The sequence below is a fragment of the Pogoniulus pusillus genome, chromosome 30 (genome assembly GCF_015220805.1).
Source record: "Pogoniulus pusillus isolate bPogPus1 chromosome 30, bPogPus1.pri, whole genome shotgun sequence".
In the NCBI taxonomy this organism is placed as follows: Eukaryota; Metazoa; Chordata; class Aves; order Piciformes; family Lybiidae; genus Pogoniulus; species Pogoniulus pusillus.
In genome coordinates this window covers 12,012,703-12,029,917 of record NC_087293.1, presented here as the reverse complement: position 1 = coordinate 12,029,917, position 17,215 = coordinate 12,012,703, and the positions used below count along the sequence as shown (strand labels likewise).

Here is a 17,215-nt window from a genome sequence, read left to right as displayed (position 1 = left end):
TCCCCCACTCCAGGTCAGGGAACACCTGGGGACACTCAACAAGGTGCTGAGGAACAGATCCACTACCCATCACTTCCTGTAGCTCTGGGCTGGGCATCCCAGTGTGGCCACTCCACTCTTGAGTTAGGGAACATCTGGGAACACACTGGGAGGTGTTGGGGACAGCCAAATGCAGGAGGGCAAGGAAGGGTAGAGATGGACTAGGGGGGATGGAGCAAAGCTGGAGGTGGGGAGATTCAGCCTGGAAGTGAGGAGGAAGTTGTTGGTGATGAGAGTGGTGAGAGGCTGGGATGGGTTGCCCAGGGAGGTGGCTGAGGCCCCATGGCTGGAGGTGTTTAAGGCCAGGCTGGCTGAGGCTGTGGGCAGCCTGCTCTAGGGTAGGGTGTCCCTGGGCATGGCAGGGGGGTTGAGACTGGCTGCTCCTTGTGGTCCCTTCCACCCCTGACTGATTCTATGAGTCTCTGAAAGAAAATGCAGGGCTCCTGTGCCCACACTGTGCAGTGAGGAGCCTGTGGGGTGGTGTCCCCCAGCAGATCCACATCCCTGCCTCGGGACAGCTGGACTAAAGCCACCAAGGCACAGCCTGCTCTTCCCACCTCGTCACAAGATGCTCCAGTCCAGCAGCCCCAGCAGGCAGGGCCAGGCACAGCACAGAAAACTCATCTGTGTTTAATTGGGGGTTTCTAGCAGGTCTCCATCAGAGTGTCTGAAGGATTAACAGTGTCCAGAGGCTCCCATGCTGGGCAGATGCTGGGCGGCTGCGTCACGTCGTCACAGCAACCTGCTAACCATGGCCTCAAGAACCTCAGCACCTGGTTTGATCTCTTCTGTCATTTCTTTTAATTACAGATGAAGCTTTTTTTTTGCCTTCCCCCCCCCCCACCTCTCCTCCTGCCAGAGCTGGTGCTGGAGCACCCAGGAGCCCTCAGAGCACTTGGTGGTCCTGGACTAGGGCTTGATTGGCACTGGTCACCGTGTCACAGCCAGAGGCAAGACATAGGGACCTGTGTGAGCTGTAAACTTGCACTGATACTTTTTATTTGCAATTAAATTTGCTGTTAAACTGTCAAAAGTGGCTTTTGGTAGGCTGCCATCCCCTCCCTGCTCACACCTGAGCTGCAGAAGCTATTTCAAGTGGCTTATTTGCAGCAGCTCACCCAGCTGACACAGACAGACCCATGGAGTCCCTGAGGACCGATTGGGTGATGTGGGATGGCTCAGGCTGGGCAGCTCTGTCCCAGTGGTCCTGGCTCCTGGCAGAACACAGAGATAACCCTAGTCCACATGGGTCTGGTAGGCTGATGGCGAGCACCAGGTGAGTTGATGACCTGTGCATGCATCCCACCACCAGGTGAGTTGATGACCTGTGCATGCCTCCCACTTAGGGGCATTTCCAGACCCTGCTCACTCCACAAAGCTGCTTCTGCAAGGGTGAGCCACCAGCAGCCTTTGGTGGGTTTTGAGGTCATGCTTCGCAGCGTGGCAAATGCAAAATGCACCAAAGAGAAAGAAAGGAGATGGGAAACAAGATGCTGGGAGGAAGGAGCATCACCTCTGTGTGCCAATGTGTCACCAACTCCAGCCTGACCCCACAAGGCACCTGCCCAGGCACGGACCCAGGAGCAGAGGACACAGAAACCTGCCGGCTGAGGCTGGTCCTCGGGCTCAGAGCTGCTCTCCCCCCTACTGCCTTTGATCAGAGGATGGGTTTGTGTGCCGCCTGCTCCCGGGGTTTGCAGCGGGAGGTGGGGAAGCGCAGCCAGCCTGACCCTCCCCTCCTCGGCTCTGTCATCAGCCACACCACGATCCTTCCCTTCCCATCCCCAACTTACCCAGCCTGAATCCTGCAGGACTTACCAGGCTGGCAGCATGGCAGAGCAGCCCTGCCCGCTGCCTGTTTCCAGTCCTCCCCACCTGGGCACAGCCCCTCGCCTGGGGCCCGTGGGGAGCCCCACACTCCTGGCAGCCCAAGCCCACCCCAGGGACAGGTGGAGCAAGAAACTGGATTTCCTGCTGTCGGTGGTTGGATTTGCTGTGGATCTGGGCAACGTCTGGAGGTTCCCCTACATCTGCTACCAAAACGGAGGGGGTAAGGACACTGCTGGGGTTATTTAAGCCTTCTCTGGGAGCAGGAATCCTGGTTTGCATCTTTGCAGCACTGAAAAACTCACTGTTTCTTGTCTGTCTTTGTCTTGAGCTGCTTCCCTTCTGGACAAGGTGGTTTAGAAACCAACCCAACTCCTCCTGACTCGTCTCTTGACTGTTTTGTGTCTTCTTTCATTCCAAATCCTCCTTCATTCAGCCTTTCCCCTTTGTCACTCTGTCCTTTGATGAGGTGTGTGAGCAGCTCTGGGATCAGGCAGAGAACACCAGCAGGGTCCAAACAGCCTAAAAAGGGTCCAGATCAGCAAATCTGGGCTGAGAGGTTCCTGCTCTTTCTGCTGCTGTGACTCGGTGAAAGCCACCCACCCTACCTGATGGCCCCTGGTTTGAAACCATCCTCACCAGTATCCCAGGCAAATATTGCAGATCCCAAGCAGGCAGATCTCACCCAGGCAGGTGGTGGTGGTGGTGCTGCTGGCCCCAGCTTCCTGGGATGCTCAGCCCCACATCTCAGAGGGCTCAGGATGTTAGATCCTGTGATCAATCCACAGACAAAGCTCCAGGAAGGAAAAAAAAGTAACCCCCAAACCAAACCCAAACCTTGAGTAAAGACATCAAACTGAATGGCTTTATCTAGAGGGGGGGTGGCAAACCCCCTTGCATGGGAATTAAAGATGAGGGATGAACATTTTTGTGCTCTTTGCAACAGCAGAGTGAATTTAATTACCGAAGCCAGCGCTTGGGTGACATCTTCCACGTCTCAGGAAAAGGAGAAGGAGATAATTAGTAGCATACTCAAGGCTAAAATGTGGATCCCAGGTGCCCAAACTGAAGCTCAGTTATTTGTGATTTACTCCTGTGGGAAACAGCTGCAAACTTTAGCTCCTCTTCATTGATGTGGTTCAGGCAGATGCTTGCTTCACCCACCCGATGCACACAGGAGGGTGAGGAGTTCAAACAGCAGCTCCTGAGAAGGATGTCCATGGACCCTGCAGAGCAGGAGCACTGATCCAGGCTGGTGTTGGGCTCACCCACCACTGGTGATGTTCCTAGAAGGTGTTTTTTTTACCCTAGAAGTTGTTTCTACCCTTGGGGGATTGAGGGTGGAGCATTTGGAGAGCTCTTGGTGAGAGGAGCCGTGGGGGTTAAATTAACTAATCCCAACAGGACCCTTCTGATGAATGTGGAGAGCAGCTCCAGTTCCAAACTCTCCGTGGGGTAGGAGTGCAGCCTGTTCAAAATGGCATTGCTATGAATAATGCAGGCTGCAGCCTTAATTACTCCTGTCTTGGGGTACCCCAGCACATGCAGTGGAGCTTTCTCCAAAGCTCTTCTAGATCTGGGAGCTTCTTGGTGCCTCATTTCCTCCACCCTAATGATTTCACTTTGGACCATCCTGGCCAAGTGATTCCACCACAGCAAAGACTGGGACAGCAGTGAACACTGACACAGCAGCCCAGGAAGCTGGGACACCAAGTCCTCACAGTCCTGAATCCCTCTGAGCAAATGAGTTTGCCCAGCACCTTCACAGACACACATCCAAACCCTAACATGCTGCTCTGTGACATCCCTGCGGTGCTGGGAGGGACGGTGGTGGTGGTGGCTCTGCACACACAGCCGGCCAGCACGGGGTTGTGGTGGTTAGTGCCACTGTGCTCCTCACCCTACAGGAGCCTTTCTCATCCCTTACACATTGATGGCTGTTTTTGGAGGGGTTCCCCTCTTCTACATGGAGCTGGCACTGGGGCAGTTCCACCGGACTGGCGCCATCCCCATCTGGAAGCGCATCTGCCCCATCTTCAAAGGTAAGAGACCCCCAGGCCACCACCACACACCTGGGGCCACGCAGGTGTTAGTGAGTGGGACTGTGCTGGTCCCCTCAGCCACATCCCAGGGGACAAGGAGGATGTCCCACTCTCTCCCCAGGCACTGGCTTTGCCATTTGCATCATTGGCCTGTATGTCTCCTTCTACTACAACACCATCATCGCCTGGGCTCTCTACTACTTCTACTCGTCCTTCTCGGGCACCCTGCCCTGGGCGAGCTGTGACAACCCCTGGAACACCCCCAACTGCACCAATTACTTTGGGAGGAGTAATGTGACCTGGACCAACTTCTCCAGGTCCCCTGCAGAGGAGTTCTACACGTAAGTGCATGTGCCTGGAGGATGTGCTTAAGCTGAGGCACATCCCCATGGAGAAACTGCTGCATGGGGAGCAGGAGCAGGGGACCTGAGAGGAGGTTCTCAGTTGGGGATGCTCCTGAGGTGATCATGGTCACCGTGCCCTGTGCCCCAGGGCAGAGAGCAGGTTCTCAGTTGTTGATGCTCCTGAGGTGATCATGGTCACCGTGCCCTGTGCCCCAGGGCAGATTTAAGCATGGAATTGTCTGTCCAGGGCTGAGCCAACAGCACCAGGCTGTCCTGAGACACCTGCCCTGGATCCCTGCCCACAGGATGAAGGTCTTGGAGATCCAGAAGTCTGGGGGCCTCTATGATGTGGGGGGGATCCGCTGGCAGCTGCTCCTCTGCCTCTTCCTTATCTTCACCATTGTCTACTTCAGCCTGTGGAAAGGGGTGAAAACATCAGGGAAGGTAAGAGAGGGGACCAGCAGCAGCCCTGCCTGGCCATGACTGTGCTGGAGCCCTGGGCATGCATGGGCTCGCAGCCTGGCACAAAGCATCCCCTCCCTGGCCAAGGTCGAGCAGGAGTGACCAAGTCCTGGTGGGGTCTTGCTTAAACATGAGATGTTGTCTCCTCCTCACCCCCTGACCCCTTGGCCACCTCCATCAAGCCACAGGCAGAAGCTGGCCATGCCCAGCGTGGGCAGTTTGGGCATGGTGGAGCAGCTGCCGAGGGGTGATGGTTGCCTCTCTCCAGGTGGTGTGGGTGACAGCCACCCTGCCCTACGTCGTTCTCTTCATCCTGCTAGTCCGAGGGGCCACCCTACCCGGCGCCTGGAGGGGAGTCCTCTTCTACCTGCGCCCGGACTGGGGCAAGCTCCTGAGCACCGCGGTGAGCACCACTTCCAGCTGCCCCCCGCTCTGGGGATGGCACCACCTAGACCCCCTTCCCAGGACGAGCACCCACCTCTGCCCCTGGGTCTGGCCCCCGCCGATGGGGACCTTGATCCTTCAGAAAGGAGCTGTCCTGGGCAGGCTCTTGGAAATGCAAATGTGGCATTGAATCACCCATCTCATCTCCTGGGCTTTGTTTGTGCCCTGGCCTGACAATTGCCTCCGCCGGTAATTAGCTGGCAGCTCTCCAGAGCTCTCATTAAAGCCCATGAGGGCAGAGCTGCCAGCACCAGAACTGCTGGGCAGGGGTGGACATGGGGGGTCTTGGCTCCAGCTTCACCCCCACGCTGAGCACAGATGGGGCACAGGCGCTGTTGCTCCATGTGTGAGGCAGGCAGGGCAGTGGTGGAGTCACCGTGCCTGAAGGTGCTCAAAAAAAGAAGTAGATGTGGCACCTGGGGACATGGTCTGGTGGTCACAGAGGTGTTGGTTAGAAGGTTGGACTTGATAGTCTTGGAGGTCTTGCCAGCCTTAGTGATTCTATGAATCCTGCTGCTGCAGGGCCCCAGGGTGAAAAGGAGCTCCCTCTGCTCCTGGGGCATCTCATGGGGGAGCAGGGAAGGCAAGAGGAGGTTTGGCAGCATGTGCCAACAAGGAGCCCATCCCTATGCCAACAAGGAGCCCATCCCTATGCTGTGGCATGAGCATGCTGTGGGGTGGGCACCTCCCATCTCTGGAGCCTTTTCCTGCCCTCTCTCCAGCCTGCCTGTTGCTTCTCCTGCCAGGTTTGGGTTGATGCTGCTGCACAGATTTTCTTCTCCTTGGGCCCTGGCTTTGGTGTCCTCCTTGCTCTGGCCAGTTACAACCATTTCCACAACAACTGCTACCGGTGAGCTCCCACTGCCACGGGGCCCTGCGAGCACAGCTGCAGCTGGACCTCATCCTGGCAGCTCCTGCATCCCACAGCCAAGGGCTGAGCCTCTCTCCCTTTTTCACTGCTGGTTTTGCTATGTGGGGCCAGCAGAGGCAACTGGTGGGAGTTCAGGAGACCAGGACAGCTGTGCTGGGGTGAGGGCTGAACTGGAGAGGGGGTTCTGGATGTATGGAAAAAGTGTTTGACCCTGAGAGTGGTGAGAGCCTGGCCCAGGTTGCCCTGAGAGGTGGGAGCTGCCCCATCCCTGAAAGCATTCCAGGTCAGGTTGTTTGGGGCTGTGAGCAACCTGCTCTAGGTGCTGATTGCAGGGGCGGGGGTGTGGAGTAGATGAGCTTTAAGGTTCCTTCCCACTCAAACCAGTCTGGGATGCCATGGATCTGGTGCTGTCCCCTTGCCCTCTGTTTCCAGGGATGCTCTTGTCACCAGTGCTGTGAACTGCCTCACCAGCTTCCTCTCAGGCTTCGTCATCTTCACCGTGCTGGGCTACATGGCCGAGATGAGGGACGTGGAGGTGGAGGATGTGGCCAGGGATAAAGGTTTGTCTCTTCTCAGTGGAACTGGCCCTGTGCTGCCCAGCTTCTACTGGTTTCTTGTGCCCATTGAGGCTGAGGGTGGACAGGGAGACAGCCAGGCCTGGGGTCTGCTGGGATGTGGCTGCTTGTGCCCAGGAGCAGAAGGCAGCAAAGCGCCACAAATGCTCTGGTTTTGGAGCATCTTCCCCACATGTGTTCCCACCAGGGAACAGCAAACCAAAGCAGTGTCCTCTCCTAGGGCCAAGCCTCCTTTTCATCACCTACCCCGAAGCGATCGCCAACATGGTGGGATCCACCTTCTTCGCCCTCATCTTCTTCCTGATGATGATCACACTGGGGCTGGACAGCACGGTAGGGAGGTGCAGCAGGCACTGGGGATGGCTGTGTCCTGTGGGCACCAGTGGGGTGACAAGAGGAGCTGTGGCTTTGGGAAGGACAACTGCCTGCCCAAGCCCTCTGAGCTGTGAGCAGAGGGAGCACCATGCTGTCGTCTCCAGCAGGACTGAGGTGGCCTCCTCCGGAGTCCATCAGAAGGATGGAAGGCACAGGCTGGGATGTCTCAACTCTGCTCAGGGGCAGAGAGGGCTTGCAGGGAGCAGGTGTTCTCCAAGAATGGCTCTGTCCCCACATCTCATTTCTCCACCCCACGTTGGTGTTCCCTTTGCAGTTTGGGGGTCTGGAGGCAGTGATCACAGCTGTGATGGATGAGTACCCCCAAGTCCTGGCTGGCCGAAGGGAGCTCTTTGTCCTGGGCCTCATCACAGTCTGTTTCCTGGGCTCCCTGAGCACCCTCACCTATGTGAGTGCCACCAGACACTGCTCTTCTCCATCCCCACACCACACTTTTATCCCAAAGAACTTCTGGAGCAGGACTTGCTGTAGACCTGCTCAGCATTTCTGCAGGGTCTGCAGCCCACTCCCTTATGCTCTTCCAGGGGGGAGCTTACGTGGTGAAGCTGCTGGAGGAGTTTGGTGCTGGCTGCTCAATCCTGGCAGTGGTGCTACTGGAGACAATAGCTGTCTCCTGGTTTTATGGTAAGGAACTGCCTCTCTTCGTGGCAAACACCCTAGGATCACTGAATCATCAAATCATTAGGGTTGGAAAAAGCCTCTCAGATCATCAAGTCCAACCATCAACCCAAGAAAGCTCCTAGGTGGGTGTGTAGATGCCAGTAGTTTGGGAGAAGAAGCAGATGTGTGACTCCTGGCAGGTCTGGGATGGGACATGGAGGGCATCACGTCTGTGTCCCCATACCCATGTGCTCCACGGGTCTCTGGGACTGTGACAGCTCTCTCCTCTGGCAGGGATACAGAGGTTCTCCCATGATGTGAAAGCCATGCTGGGCTTCAGCCCAGGGATGTTCTGGAAGGTGTGCTGGGTGGCCATCAGCCCTGCCTTGCTAGCGGTGAGTAGCCACTGCCCAGACCAAAGGGCAGGCTGCCAGCCCCCCTCTTCCCTCGCTGGGTCTCTCATCTCATTGCTCAAGTGAGCTCAACAAGCTGCCAGGAGGGTGGACCAGGGTGATGGCCAGGGCTGTAGGAGGACCTTGTGCCAACTGCCCTCCGTGCTGCTTCTCCAGCCACAGGCAGCAGCAAGCTGCCCACAGTCCCTGGGACAAGGAGTTTCACCACAGAAAGGAGCTGGGAGTACATTTTCCAGCCTCTTGTGCTGCTGCAGGGCTGGGAGCCAGCAGCTGAGTTCTTGCATGGGTGCAAGCACAGCTTCAGTTCATCCTCCTGGTCCATGGTGTCCTGTGCTCATGCTGGGAATGGTCAGCTGCAGCTGCCCCTCTGCTGGCACTGTGGTGCTGTGCACTCAGGAGAATCCATCCCTGTCCCACTTGAAACCTCACTTCAAAGGCTGTGTCTGTAGAGGGCTCAGATCTCACTGGATCTGCAGAAGAGGCCTCCTGAGGACTGATAATGGTGGCCCAGGTCATCAAAGCCAACAGGAAATTATTTTGCTTCAGTGCAGGGACATGTGGCCACCATCTCAATGGCATTTGTCACACAAAGGCCTCCCAGCCTGCAGCCAGCAAGAGGTGGCAGGCTGGGAAATGTCACTGCAAGGTCCATGCTGGCCTCTTGTGGTTAGGAGACCACCAGTGCCAGCAGGCTGGAGATGTGAACCTACAGGATGAGCCATGCTGGTGCTGTAACTGGAGAGATGTCGCAGATGATTTGCTGTCCCTGGGCAGCCAAGGATGCCCAGCAGCCCCAAAAGAGCTTTTCTGAACCCCCCATGTTTGTGTGCACCTGGGTTTGGTGGACTGTGCAGCTCTGCTACAGCCCCATGCTGCTTGTGACAGGCAGTGGGACATGTCCTGCTGTGGTCCAGCCCCATGAGACCCCTCCTTAATGCTCTCCACTTTGTTGTCATAGTTCATAGTCATCAGCTCCCTCCTGGACCAGCCACCTCTGACACTCTTTGACTACCAGTACCCTGAGTGGAGCATCTCCGTGGGGTACCTCATAGGAGCATCCTCCTTCATCTGCATCCCCTTCTACATGGTGTACAAGCTTGTCTGGACACCAGGGTCCCTCAAGCAGGTAAGGAGTGGGCTGGACAGTCCCACAACCCCTCTGTGGGCTGGGGATGGGCAAGGACCCCTTCTCAGGGCAGGCTGAGACCAGAGCCAGGGAGTTGAGCAGGTGGTTGCCACCCTCTCAGCATCTTTGTTCATGTGGCAATTAATTCACACGTGGAGAGCTGCTTGGAGAAGGGCTCTGAGGATCTCAGCTCAGTGGACTGATTGTTTTAAGTCATAGTTCTGAGGCTGTGATTCTGGCTGGGCCAGGAGGTGGTGGATCTGCATCAGCATGGGCCTGGAGACCATCCCCAGCTGTTAACCCTCCTCTTGCCCCATTTTGGTGTACATCTCCAAATCTTCCACATCCAGGGAAGTGGTGGAGTCCCCAGCATTGGACTCTGCTAAGATTCAGCTGCAGGAGGTGCTGGGTCAGCTTGTCTAGACCATGCTTTGGTTGGACCAGATGATCCTTGTGATCCCTTCCAATCTGGTCTTCTTTGACTCTCCTGCTTAGTGTGGTGTGCTGCAGGCTGGCACAGGCCTGGCCCTGCAGCAAGCAAGATCCTGCCCATTGCCCTTTTTCCCTGCCTGCTTCCCCCCTCCAGCGCCTCGCTGTCTGCATCCGGCCAGAGAAGAGCACACAAGACCCCCAGGCAGAGGTGGTGTCCTTGTCACCTGTCCCATAGCCTGGTGGCATGTCCAGGGGATGCAGAGACTGCTTCGACCTCCCGTTCCTGCCCTGGCAGGGCAATGTGGCAGGCAGAAGAGAAGCTGCTTCAGCATCCTCACAGCAACCAGCCCCGTGTGTGTCCCCAGGCACCTGCGGGTGCCAGTGGCAGCTCCTCGGCCACCATCTCTTGTCGTGTCCAAGCATTTTGCTGCACCACCAGCAGGTGCCTGGGGTCGCTGTGGGCAGGTAAACCTCTGACCCACAGCAGGGAGAGCAAGACCCGCTGCTGAGCCCTGTCAGATGGAAGCCAAGGTTCAAACTGCTTTGGTTCGGAGGTGGACCCTCAACTCCCCGTGAAGATGAAGGCCCTGGACAGTGGCCAAGGGCAAAGAGCCATGAATGCACCTTGCTTAGATGCTTCTGAGCCCAGGGTGCCAAGCTGCTGGGCACGAGTGCTGCATGCCTTTAGCCACGGAGAATAAAGCTGATGTGGAGTGCTAGGAGACCAGAAGAGCTGGAGCTCACCCAGATGTCTTCACGAAGCACCCTGGTGTGGTTGAGAGCATGGGGGTGGAGGAGCAGATGGGGGCTGGGAGGGTCGTGGGGCTGGGGGATGCACATGGAGCTGGGGGATGCACACAGAGGAGGGGGAGGACATGGGGGTGGGGAGTCATTGGGCTGGGGGCACACATGGGGCAAAGGGAAGGGACATGGGGCTGGAGGTGCACATTGGGGCTGAGGACTGCACATGGGGCTGAGGGTGAACTTGGAGCTGGGGGATGCACATGGAGCACTGGGGGGTGGTCACGGAGCTGGAGGTCACGTGGAGTTGGGAAGGTGATGGAGCTGGGGCAGTCACATGGGGCTTGGGGATGCACATGGAGCTGGGGGGCACATGGGGCATGGTGATGCATAAGGAGCTGTGCAGACTGGCAGGCTGATGGAGCTGGGGGCCTGATGGGAATGGTGAGGGCACACGGGGCATGGTGAGGCACAAGGAGCTGGGGGGGAGGGAGAGGGCATGGGGGTCTGACAGGGCTGGGGGCCACATAAGGCATGAAGCTGGGGGAGCTGATGGGGGTGGGGGGGCCACATGGGACATAGTGATGCACATGGAGCTGGGGTGGCTGGGGGGGCACATGGGACATGGTGATGCACATGGAGCTGGGGTGGCTGGGGGGGCACATGGGACATAGTGATGCACATGGAGCTGGGGGGCTGATGGGGCTGGGGGGCACATGGGACATGGCGATTCACATGGAGCTGGGGTGGCTGGGGGGGCACATGGGACATAGTGATGCACATGGAGCTGGGGGGCTGACGGGGCTGGGGGGGCACATGGGGCATGGTGGTGCACACGGAGCTGGGGGCACATGGGGCATGGTGATGCACATGGAGCTGGGGGGCTGACGGGGCTGGGGGGGGCACATAGGGCATGGTGATGCACACGGAGCTGGGGGGCACATGGGGCATGGTGATGCACATGGAGCTGGGGGGCTGACGGGGCTGGGGGGGCACATGGGGCATGGTGATGCACACGGAGCTGGGGGGCTGACGGGGCTGGGGGGGCACATGGGGCATGGTGATGCACATGGAGCTGGGGGGCTGACGGGGCTGGGGGGGCACATGGGGCATGGTGATGCACACGGAGCTGGGGGGCTGACGGGGCTGGGGGGGCACATGGGGCATGGTGATGCACATGGAGCTGGGGGGCTGACGGGGCTGGGGGGGCACATGGGGCATGGTGATGCACACGGAGCTGGGGGGCACATGGGGCATGGTGATGCACATGGAGCTGGGGGGCTGACGGGGCTGGGGGGGCACATGGGGCATGGTGATGCACACGGAGCTGGGGGGCACATGGGGCATGGTGATGCACATGGAGCTGGGGGGCTGACGGGGCTGGGGGGGCACACGGAGTTGGAGGGCACAGGCAGCAGCCCCAGGACGGCCAAGGTGGTGCAGGGGCTCGGTCCCCATTCCCCCGGTCCCGGCGCTGCCGGCAGGGCGGTGCCTGCCCGGGGCGGGGCGGCTCCGGCAGGAAGAGGAAGAGGAAGAGCAGCAGAGGAAGGGCCGGGCCGGGCACACAAAGGGGCTGTCCGTGGCTCTGGCCGGCCGCCCGTCGGTCTGTGCGGGCGTGCGGCGGGGAGCGGCGATGGCGCTGGCGGCCGTGAGGGGCTGGGCGCTGGCGGCGCTGGCGGTGCTGGTGCCGGGCCCGGCGGAACGCGGCCGAGCCTTCGCCGTGCTGCAGAAACAGAACCTGGGTAAGGGGGGCGGGGGGTGGGGTTGCACGGGGCTTGTTTCGTTTGTGCAATCATTTATCATCACCATCATCATTGTCCTCCTCCTCCTCCCCATGGCCGCTGTTCTGCCCGTTACCGTTGTTACCCTTGCTGCTGTATTTTTGAGCTAAACCGAGGAGGTTACCTCCATCTTTTTCTTTGCATCTCCTCGTTTGCAGTGAGGGTGGTGAGACACTGGCACAGGTTGCCCGGGGAGGCTATGGACGCCCTCTTCCTGGAGGTGTTCAAGGCCAGGTCGGACAAAGCCCTGAGCAACCTGAGCTAGGTTGCCCCCCCCCAAGACAGGGGTTTGAGGTCCCTTCCAAACCGTTGTGTGATTCTCTCAATCTCTAACCTGAATCCCTGCCTCCTCCTGCAGTGTTGCTGGGCAGCATCCTCAGTGCTCTGCTCCTCACCATCATCCTCATGGCTGTCTGTGTCTACAAGCCGGTCCGGCGGCGGTAGCGTAGCAGAATCTGATGGGTCCCTCATGGAGAAGCTCTCCCAGCCTCGCCCCGGTTCATCCCAGCTGGCTGCAGCCATCCTACCGCCTCCAGCAGGCTGCTCTGGTGCTGTGTGCGCGGCTTCGCATCCACACGGCTCGGCTCTGGTGTCACCTTCAGCAGCAGCACGGCTGGGTGTGGGAGGTCACAGCCAGCAGACTGAGCCCCGGACCTGCAGCAGACCCAGGAGGGCTGGGGCAGGGTCTGTAGCACTGCACCTTCATCCCAAAACCGCAGCGCGACGGCAGGGCTGCTGCGACATCCTCAAGAGTGCCCTCGGGGTGTCGATGTGAGTGCCAGGAGCGCGCAGGGAGCGTGACCTGCTGTGACACTTGTTCTGCTCAGTGACCTGGGGGTACCAGACCTTGAGGTCAGGACAGGAACCTGGCCAGACTGTAGCCATCACCCAGGCTCGTGTGCTCCACTGCCCTGCATCTGCTTTTGCCTCCTGATTCGTTCAGTTCCTTGTGTGAATGATGAGTCTGGAGGATTGGTTCTGCAGCCTTCAGAAGTAGCCTGAGGGCAAAAGCACAGCCGTGGTGGTGCAGGGCTGGTAGGTGCCTGTTTGTGAGCAGAACTCCTGAAGTGTGAGCAGACCTGGGGGTACTGGTTGATGAGCAGCCAGAGTGTATCCAGGTGGCTGGGAAGGCTAGCAGCATCCTGGCTTGCATCAGCACTGAGGTGGCCAGCAGAACCAGGGTAGGGCTTGTCACCCTGTACTGGGCACCAGTGAGGCCACACCTTGAATCCTGGGCTCAGTTTTGGGCCCCTCCAAGGAGGACACTGAGGGGCTGGAGCAGGTGCAGAGAAGGGCAACAAAGCTGGGGAAGGGTCTGGAGAACAGGGCTGGGGAGGAGCAGCTGAGGGAGCTGGAGGTGTTCTGCCTGGAGAAGAGGAAGCTGTGGGGAGGCCTTCTAGCTCTTAACTCCCTGAAAGGAGGCTGGAGCCAGGTCTCTGGTCTCTTCTCCCAAGGAAGAAGTGACAGGACAAGAGGAAATGGCCTCAAGGTGCACAAATGGAGGTTTAGGTTGGACACGAGAAACAATTTCCTCTTCTTGAGGATTGTTGAGGGCCATGCCTTAGTGGTGCCCTGGCAGTGCTGGGTTAATGTCTGGACTGGATGAGCTGAAAGTTCTCTTCCAACCCAAACAGTTGCTTCTATGATTCTGTTCTGTGACCCTGCTGTAGCTGTTCAGGGACACATTTGTCATTCCTGACATGATTTGCTCTAGCTCTTGGTTGAATACCATCCCAGGCTGCCATCCCAGTAACCTTGCTGAACTGGGATGCTGGCAAGGGTTTCCAGCTTGTGCTGAGCACTGCTTTCCTGACCAGGTCACTCTCCTCCTGGAAACTGGAACCTCTCAATGTCCACCAGCCCAGGAGAGGCTGCTGGGCTTAGGCTCTTGGGGTGTGTGTGGTGGTGCAGCTCCAGCAGCAAACTGAAGCACATCTCCACACCCATGCTGCTAGTTTGGTTTGCACTGCCCTGAGGCATAACTGGATTTTGCTGATTAATTATTGCTTTGGTATTTAACAGACTGGGAGGGGGAGGGAGGTTGGGGTAGTAATTTATTTAGTGTTTTGAACCTTGATTTCCAGAGCAGCTGTGGTGGTCCTGTGCTGCAGGTGACACGTTTGGGTTGGAGGACACTGACCTCTCGTTGTCAGAGGGGATTTCCTTTGGGGCTATTCGTGAAAGTTGTGGGTGTCTCTTCCCTGGAGGTGTTCAGGGCCAGTTTGGATGAATCCCTGAGCGCCCTGATCTAGTGGAAGGTGTCCCTGCCCTTGGCAGGGGGCTGGAACTAAGTGATATTTAAGGTCTCTTCCAACCCAAAGCGTTCTGTGATGCTGTGAAGTGACAGTTGGAGGCTGTAGTGAACACCACTGATCCAGGTGAAGCATGAGAGAGGAGGGAAGGTGACACTGCTCTGTCGCTGGCTGCTCCTTTCCTTTCTGTGGGCACCGAATGTTGTGCCCTTCACCCGATGTAAAGCTTGGCCAGGAGCTGGCTGCTGCTGAGGGGGTGGTTGGTGCAGAGCTTCCAGCTCTGCGTTCCCCAGAGCAGAGACCTTGTTTGTGTTCACTCTTCACTCCCTCCCACCTCTTTGTACAAATAAAAAGCCAAGTAAACAACCCAGGACTCTCTTCTTTATTCATAGCTGCTCTGTTGGTTATTAACTGGGCTGGAGGAAGGGAGGTGGCAGCTCCTCATCCCAGCCTGGGGGAGGGAGTGGGGCAGGGCAGCAGGGGGGTGATGCCCGCAGCTCAGGGAGCTTTGAGCAGTGAACTGAAACTGAAAGCTCATCCCGCAGGCGTGGAGCAGGCAGTAAGAGGGCCAAGTTCAGCTATGAAGACTCTCTGGTTTGACTTGAAAGCCAGCCAGGGCAGGGCGAGGAAGGCTTCACATCGTTAGTTCTTGTTCTGCTTCAAGGCAACAGCCCAAAAGCAGCACACAGTTGGTCTCGGGAAGAGAGACAAACAGCATTGTGTGCCCAGGTGGCCAAGAGAGCCAATGGCATCCTGGCCTGCATCAGGAGCAGTGTGGCCAGCAGGACAAGGGAGGTTATTCTGCCCCTGTACTCAGCACTGGTCAGGCCACACCTTGAGTACTGTGTCCAGTTCTGGGCCCCTCAATTCAAGAAAGATGTTGAGGTGCTGGAACATGTCCAGAGAAGGGCAACAAAGCTGGTGAGGGGCCTGGAGCACAAATCCTATGAGGAGAGGTTGAGGGAGCTGGGCCTGTTTAGCCTGGAGAAGAGGAGGCTCAGGGGTGATCTTACTACTGTCTACAACTACCTGAAGGGGCATTGTAGCCAGGTGGGGGTTGGCCTCTTCTCCCAGGTAATCAGCAATAGAACAAGGGGACACAGTCTCAAGTTGTGCCAGGGTAGGTCTAGGCTGGATATTAGGAAGAAGTTCTTCACAGAGAGAGTGATTGGCATTGGAATGGGCTGCCCAGGGAGGTGGTGGAGGCACCGTCCCTGTGGGTCTTCAAGAAAAGCCTGGATGAGGCACTTAGTGCCATGGTCTGGTTGATTGGATAGGGCTGGGTGCTAGGTTGGACTGGATGATCTTGGAGGTCTCTTCCAACCTGGTTGATTCTATGATTCTATTGGCACTCGGATGGCCTGACTTGGACCTTAAAAGCCAAGTTCTGGTTCCAGAACAAACTGCAAGTGGTCAACTCTGAGCTTCTGCTTCCCTCCATGAGCCTCAAGCTTCCCTGGACAGAGGAGATGGACTCAGCTCTTAGAGCAGGCTCAGCATTAATATTAAACACATCATGGAAGCCTCTGCACATCTTCTCTCCCCCTTACTCATAACCAGGTACCTCCAGCTGCTGATCAAGAGCCCCAAAGTCCCTCCAGCTCCCTGCTGTTCATCTCCTCAAATCTGTGTTTAAGAACAGACTCAAAGTTTGGCTGATAATGGCAGAGCAACATTTCCAGACATCACCTGTCTGTTTCAGACTAAACCACAACCATCTTGAGTAGGTTCCCAGATGATAATGCAACTTTTGGTGTGCCAAAAGGCAGATAAGGATATTTGTTAAAGGGCTCCAGTGACCACGTAAAGAAAAAACCCAAGCTGTGTGTGTGCAGTGTTAACACTGCAGGGCCTTTGTTTGACATTTCAGCACACACAGAGGATTGTTTTTCTGGAAGTGGTTGGAATGGACCTCTGGAGATCATCCAGTCCAACCCCTGCCCTGCTCAAGCAAGGGCACCCACAGCAGCTTGCACAGCATCACAAGGGCCAGGAGGGTTTGGAAGCTCTACAGAGGAGATTCCACAACCTCTCTGGGCAGCCTGCTCCAGGCCTCCAGCACCCTCACACCAAAGCATCCTGTTCAGATGGAACCTCCTGGGTTCCAGTTTGTGCCTATTGTCCCTTGTCCTGTCCCTGGGTACCAATGACAAGAGTCTGGCCCCATCCTCTTGCCCCGCACAGGTCCTTTAGTTCTTGCTGAGCAGTCATAGAATCCTAGAATCAAACAGGTTGGAAGAGATCTCCAAGCTCAGCCAGCCCAACCTAGCACCCAGCCCTGGGCAAGCAACCAGACCATGGCATTAAGTGCCCCAGCCAGGTTTGGCTTCAACACTTCAAGGGATAGCAACTCCACCACCTCCCTGGGCAGCCCATTCCGATGCCAATCACTCTCTCTGCCAACAACTTCCTCCTAACACCCAGCCTAGACCTCCCCGGCACAACTTGAGGCTGTGTCCCCTTGTTCTGTTGCTGCTTGCCTGGCAGCAGAGCCCAACCTCACCTGGCTACAGCTTCTCTTTAGGGAGCTGCAGACAGCAATGAGGTCTGCCCTGAGCCTCCTCTGCTGCAGGCTGCACACCCCCAGCTCCTTCAGCCTCTCCTCTCAGGGCTGTGCTCCAGGCCCCTCACAGCTTTGTCGCCCTCCTGTGGACACTTTCCAGCACAACATCTCTCTTGAATTCAGGAGCCCAGAACTGGACACAGCACTCAAGTACTCATAGTATTCATTGATCAGATCCCCTCTCAGGCTGCTCTTCTGCAGGCTCAGCAGCCCCAGGGCTCTCAGCCTTTTTTCCTCCTAGAGCTGCTCCAGGCCCCTCAGCATCTTTGTAGCCTCTTTTGGACTCTATCCAGTAGCTTCCTGTCTCTCC

At 57.3% G+C, this 17,215-nt stretch overlaps 2 protein-coding genes across 2 annotated transcripts; both read left to right on the top strand.

The window, feature by feature from the left end:
- The first annotated feature begins 1,853 nt into the window (after positions 1 to 1,853).
- Positions 1,854 to 10,285, top strand: LOC135188635 (sodium-dependent serotonin transporter-like). The gene is made up of 13 exons (XM_064168169.1): positions 1,854 to 2,089; positions 3,774 to 3,908; positions 4,030 to 4,249; positions 4,558 to 4,696; positions 4,983 to 5,117; positions 5,905 to 6,008; positions 6,462 to 6,589; positions 6,825 to 6,937; positions 7,254 to 7,385; positions 7,522 to 7,621; positions 7,892 to 7,992; positions 8,969 to 9,136; positions 9,723 to 10,285. The coding sequence occupies exons 1-13, from the start codon at positions 1,870 to 1,872 to the stop codon at positions 9,801 to 9,803; spliced, it is 1,776 nt and encodes a 591-aa protein (XP_064024239.1). The 5' UTR covers positions 1,854 to 1,869; the 3' UTR covers positions 9,804 to 10,285.
- Positions 10,286 to 11,833: 1,548 nt separating this feature from the next.
- C30H12orf76 (chromosome 30 C12orf76 homolog) lies at positions 11,834 to 14,708 on the top strand. The gene is made up of 2 exons (XM_064168649.1): positions 11,834 to 12,051; positions 12,449 to 14,708. The coding sequence occupies exons 1-2, from the start codon at positions 11,943 to 11,945 to the stop codon at positions 12,532 to 12,534; spliced, it is 195 nt and encodes a 64-aa protein (XP_064024719.1). The 5' UTR covers positions 11,834 to 11,942; the 3' UTR covers positions 12,535 to 14,708.
- Positions 14,709 to 17,215: the final 2,507 nt, after the last annotated feature.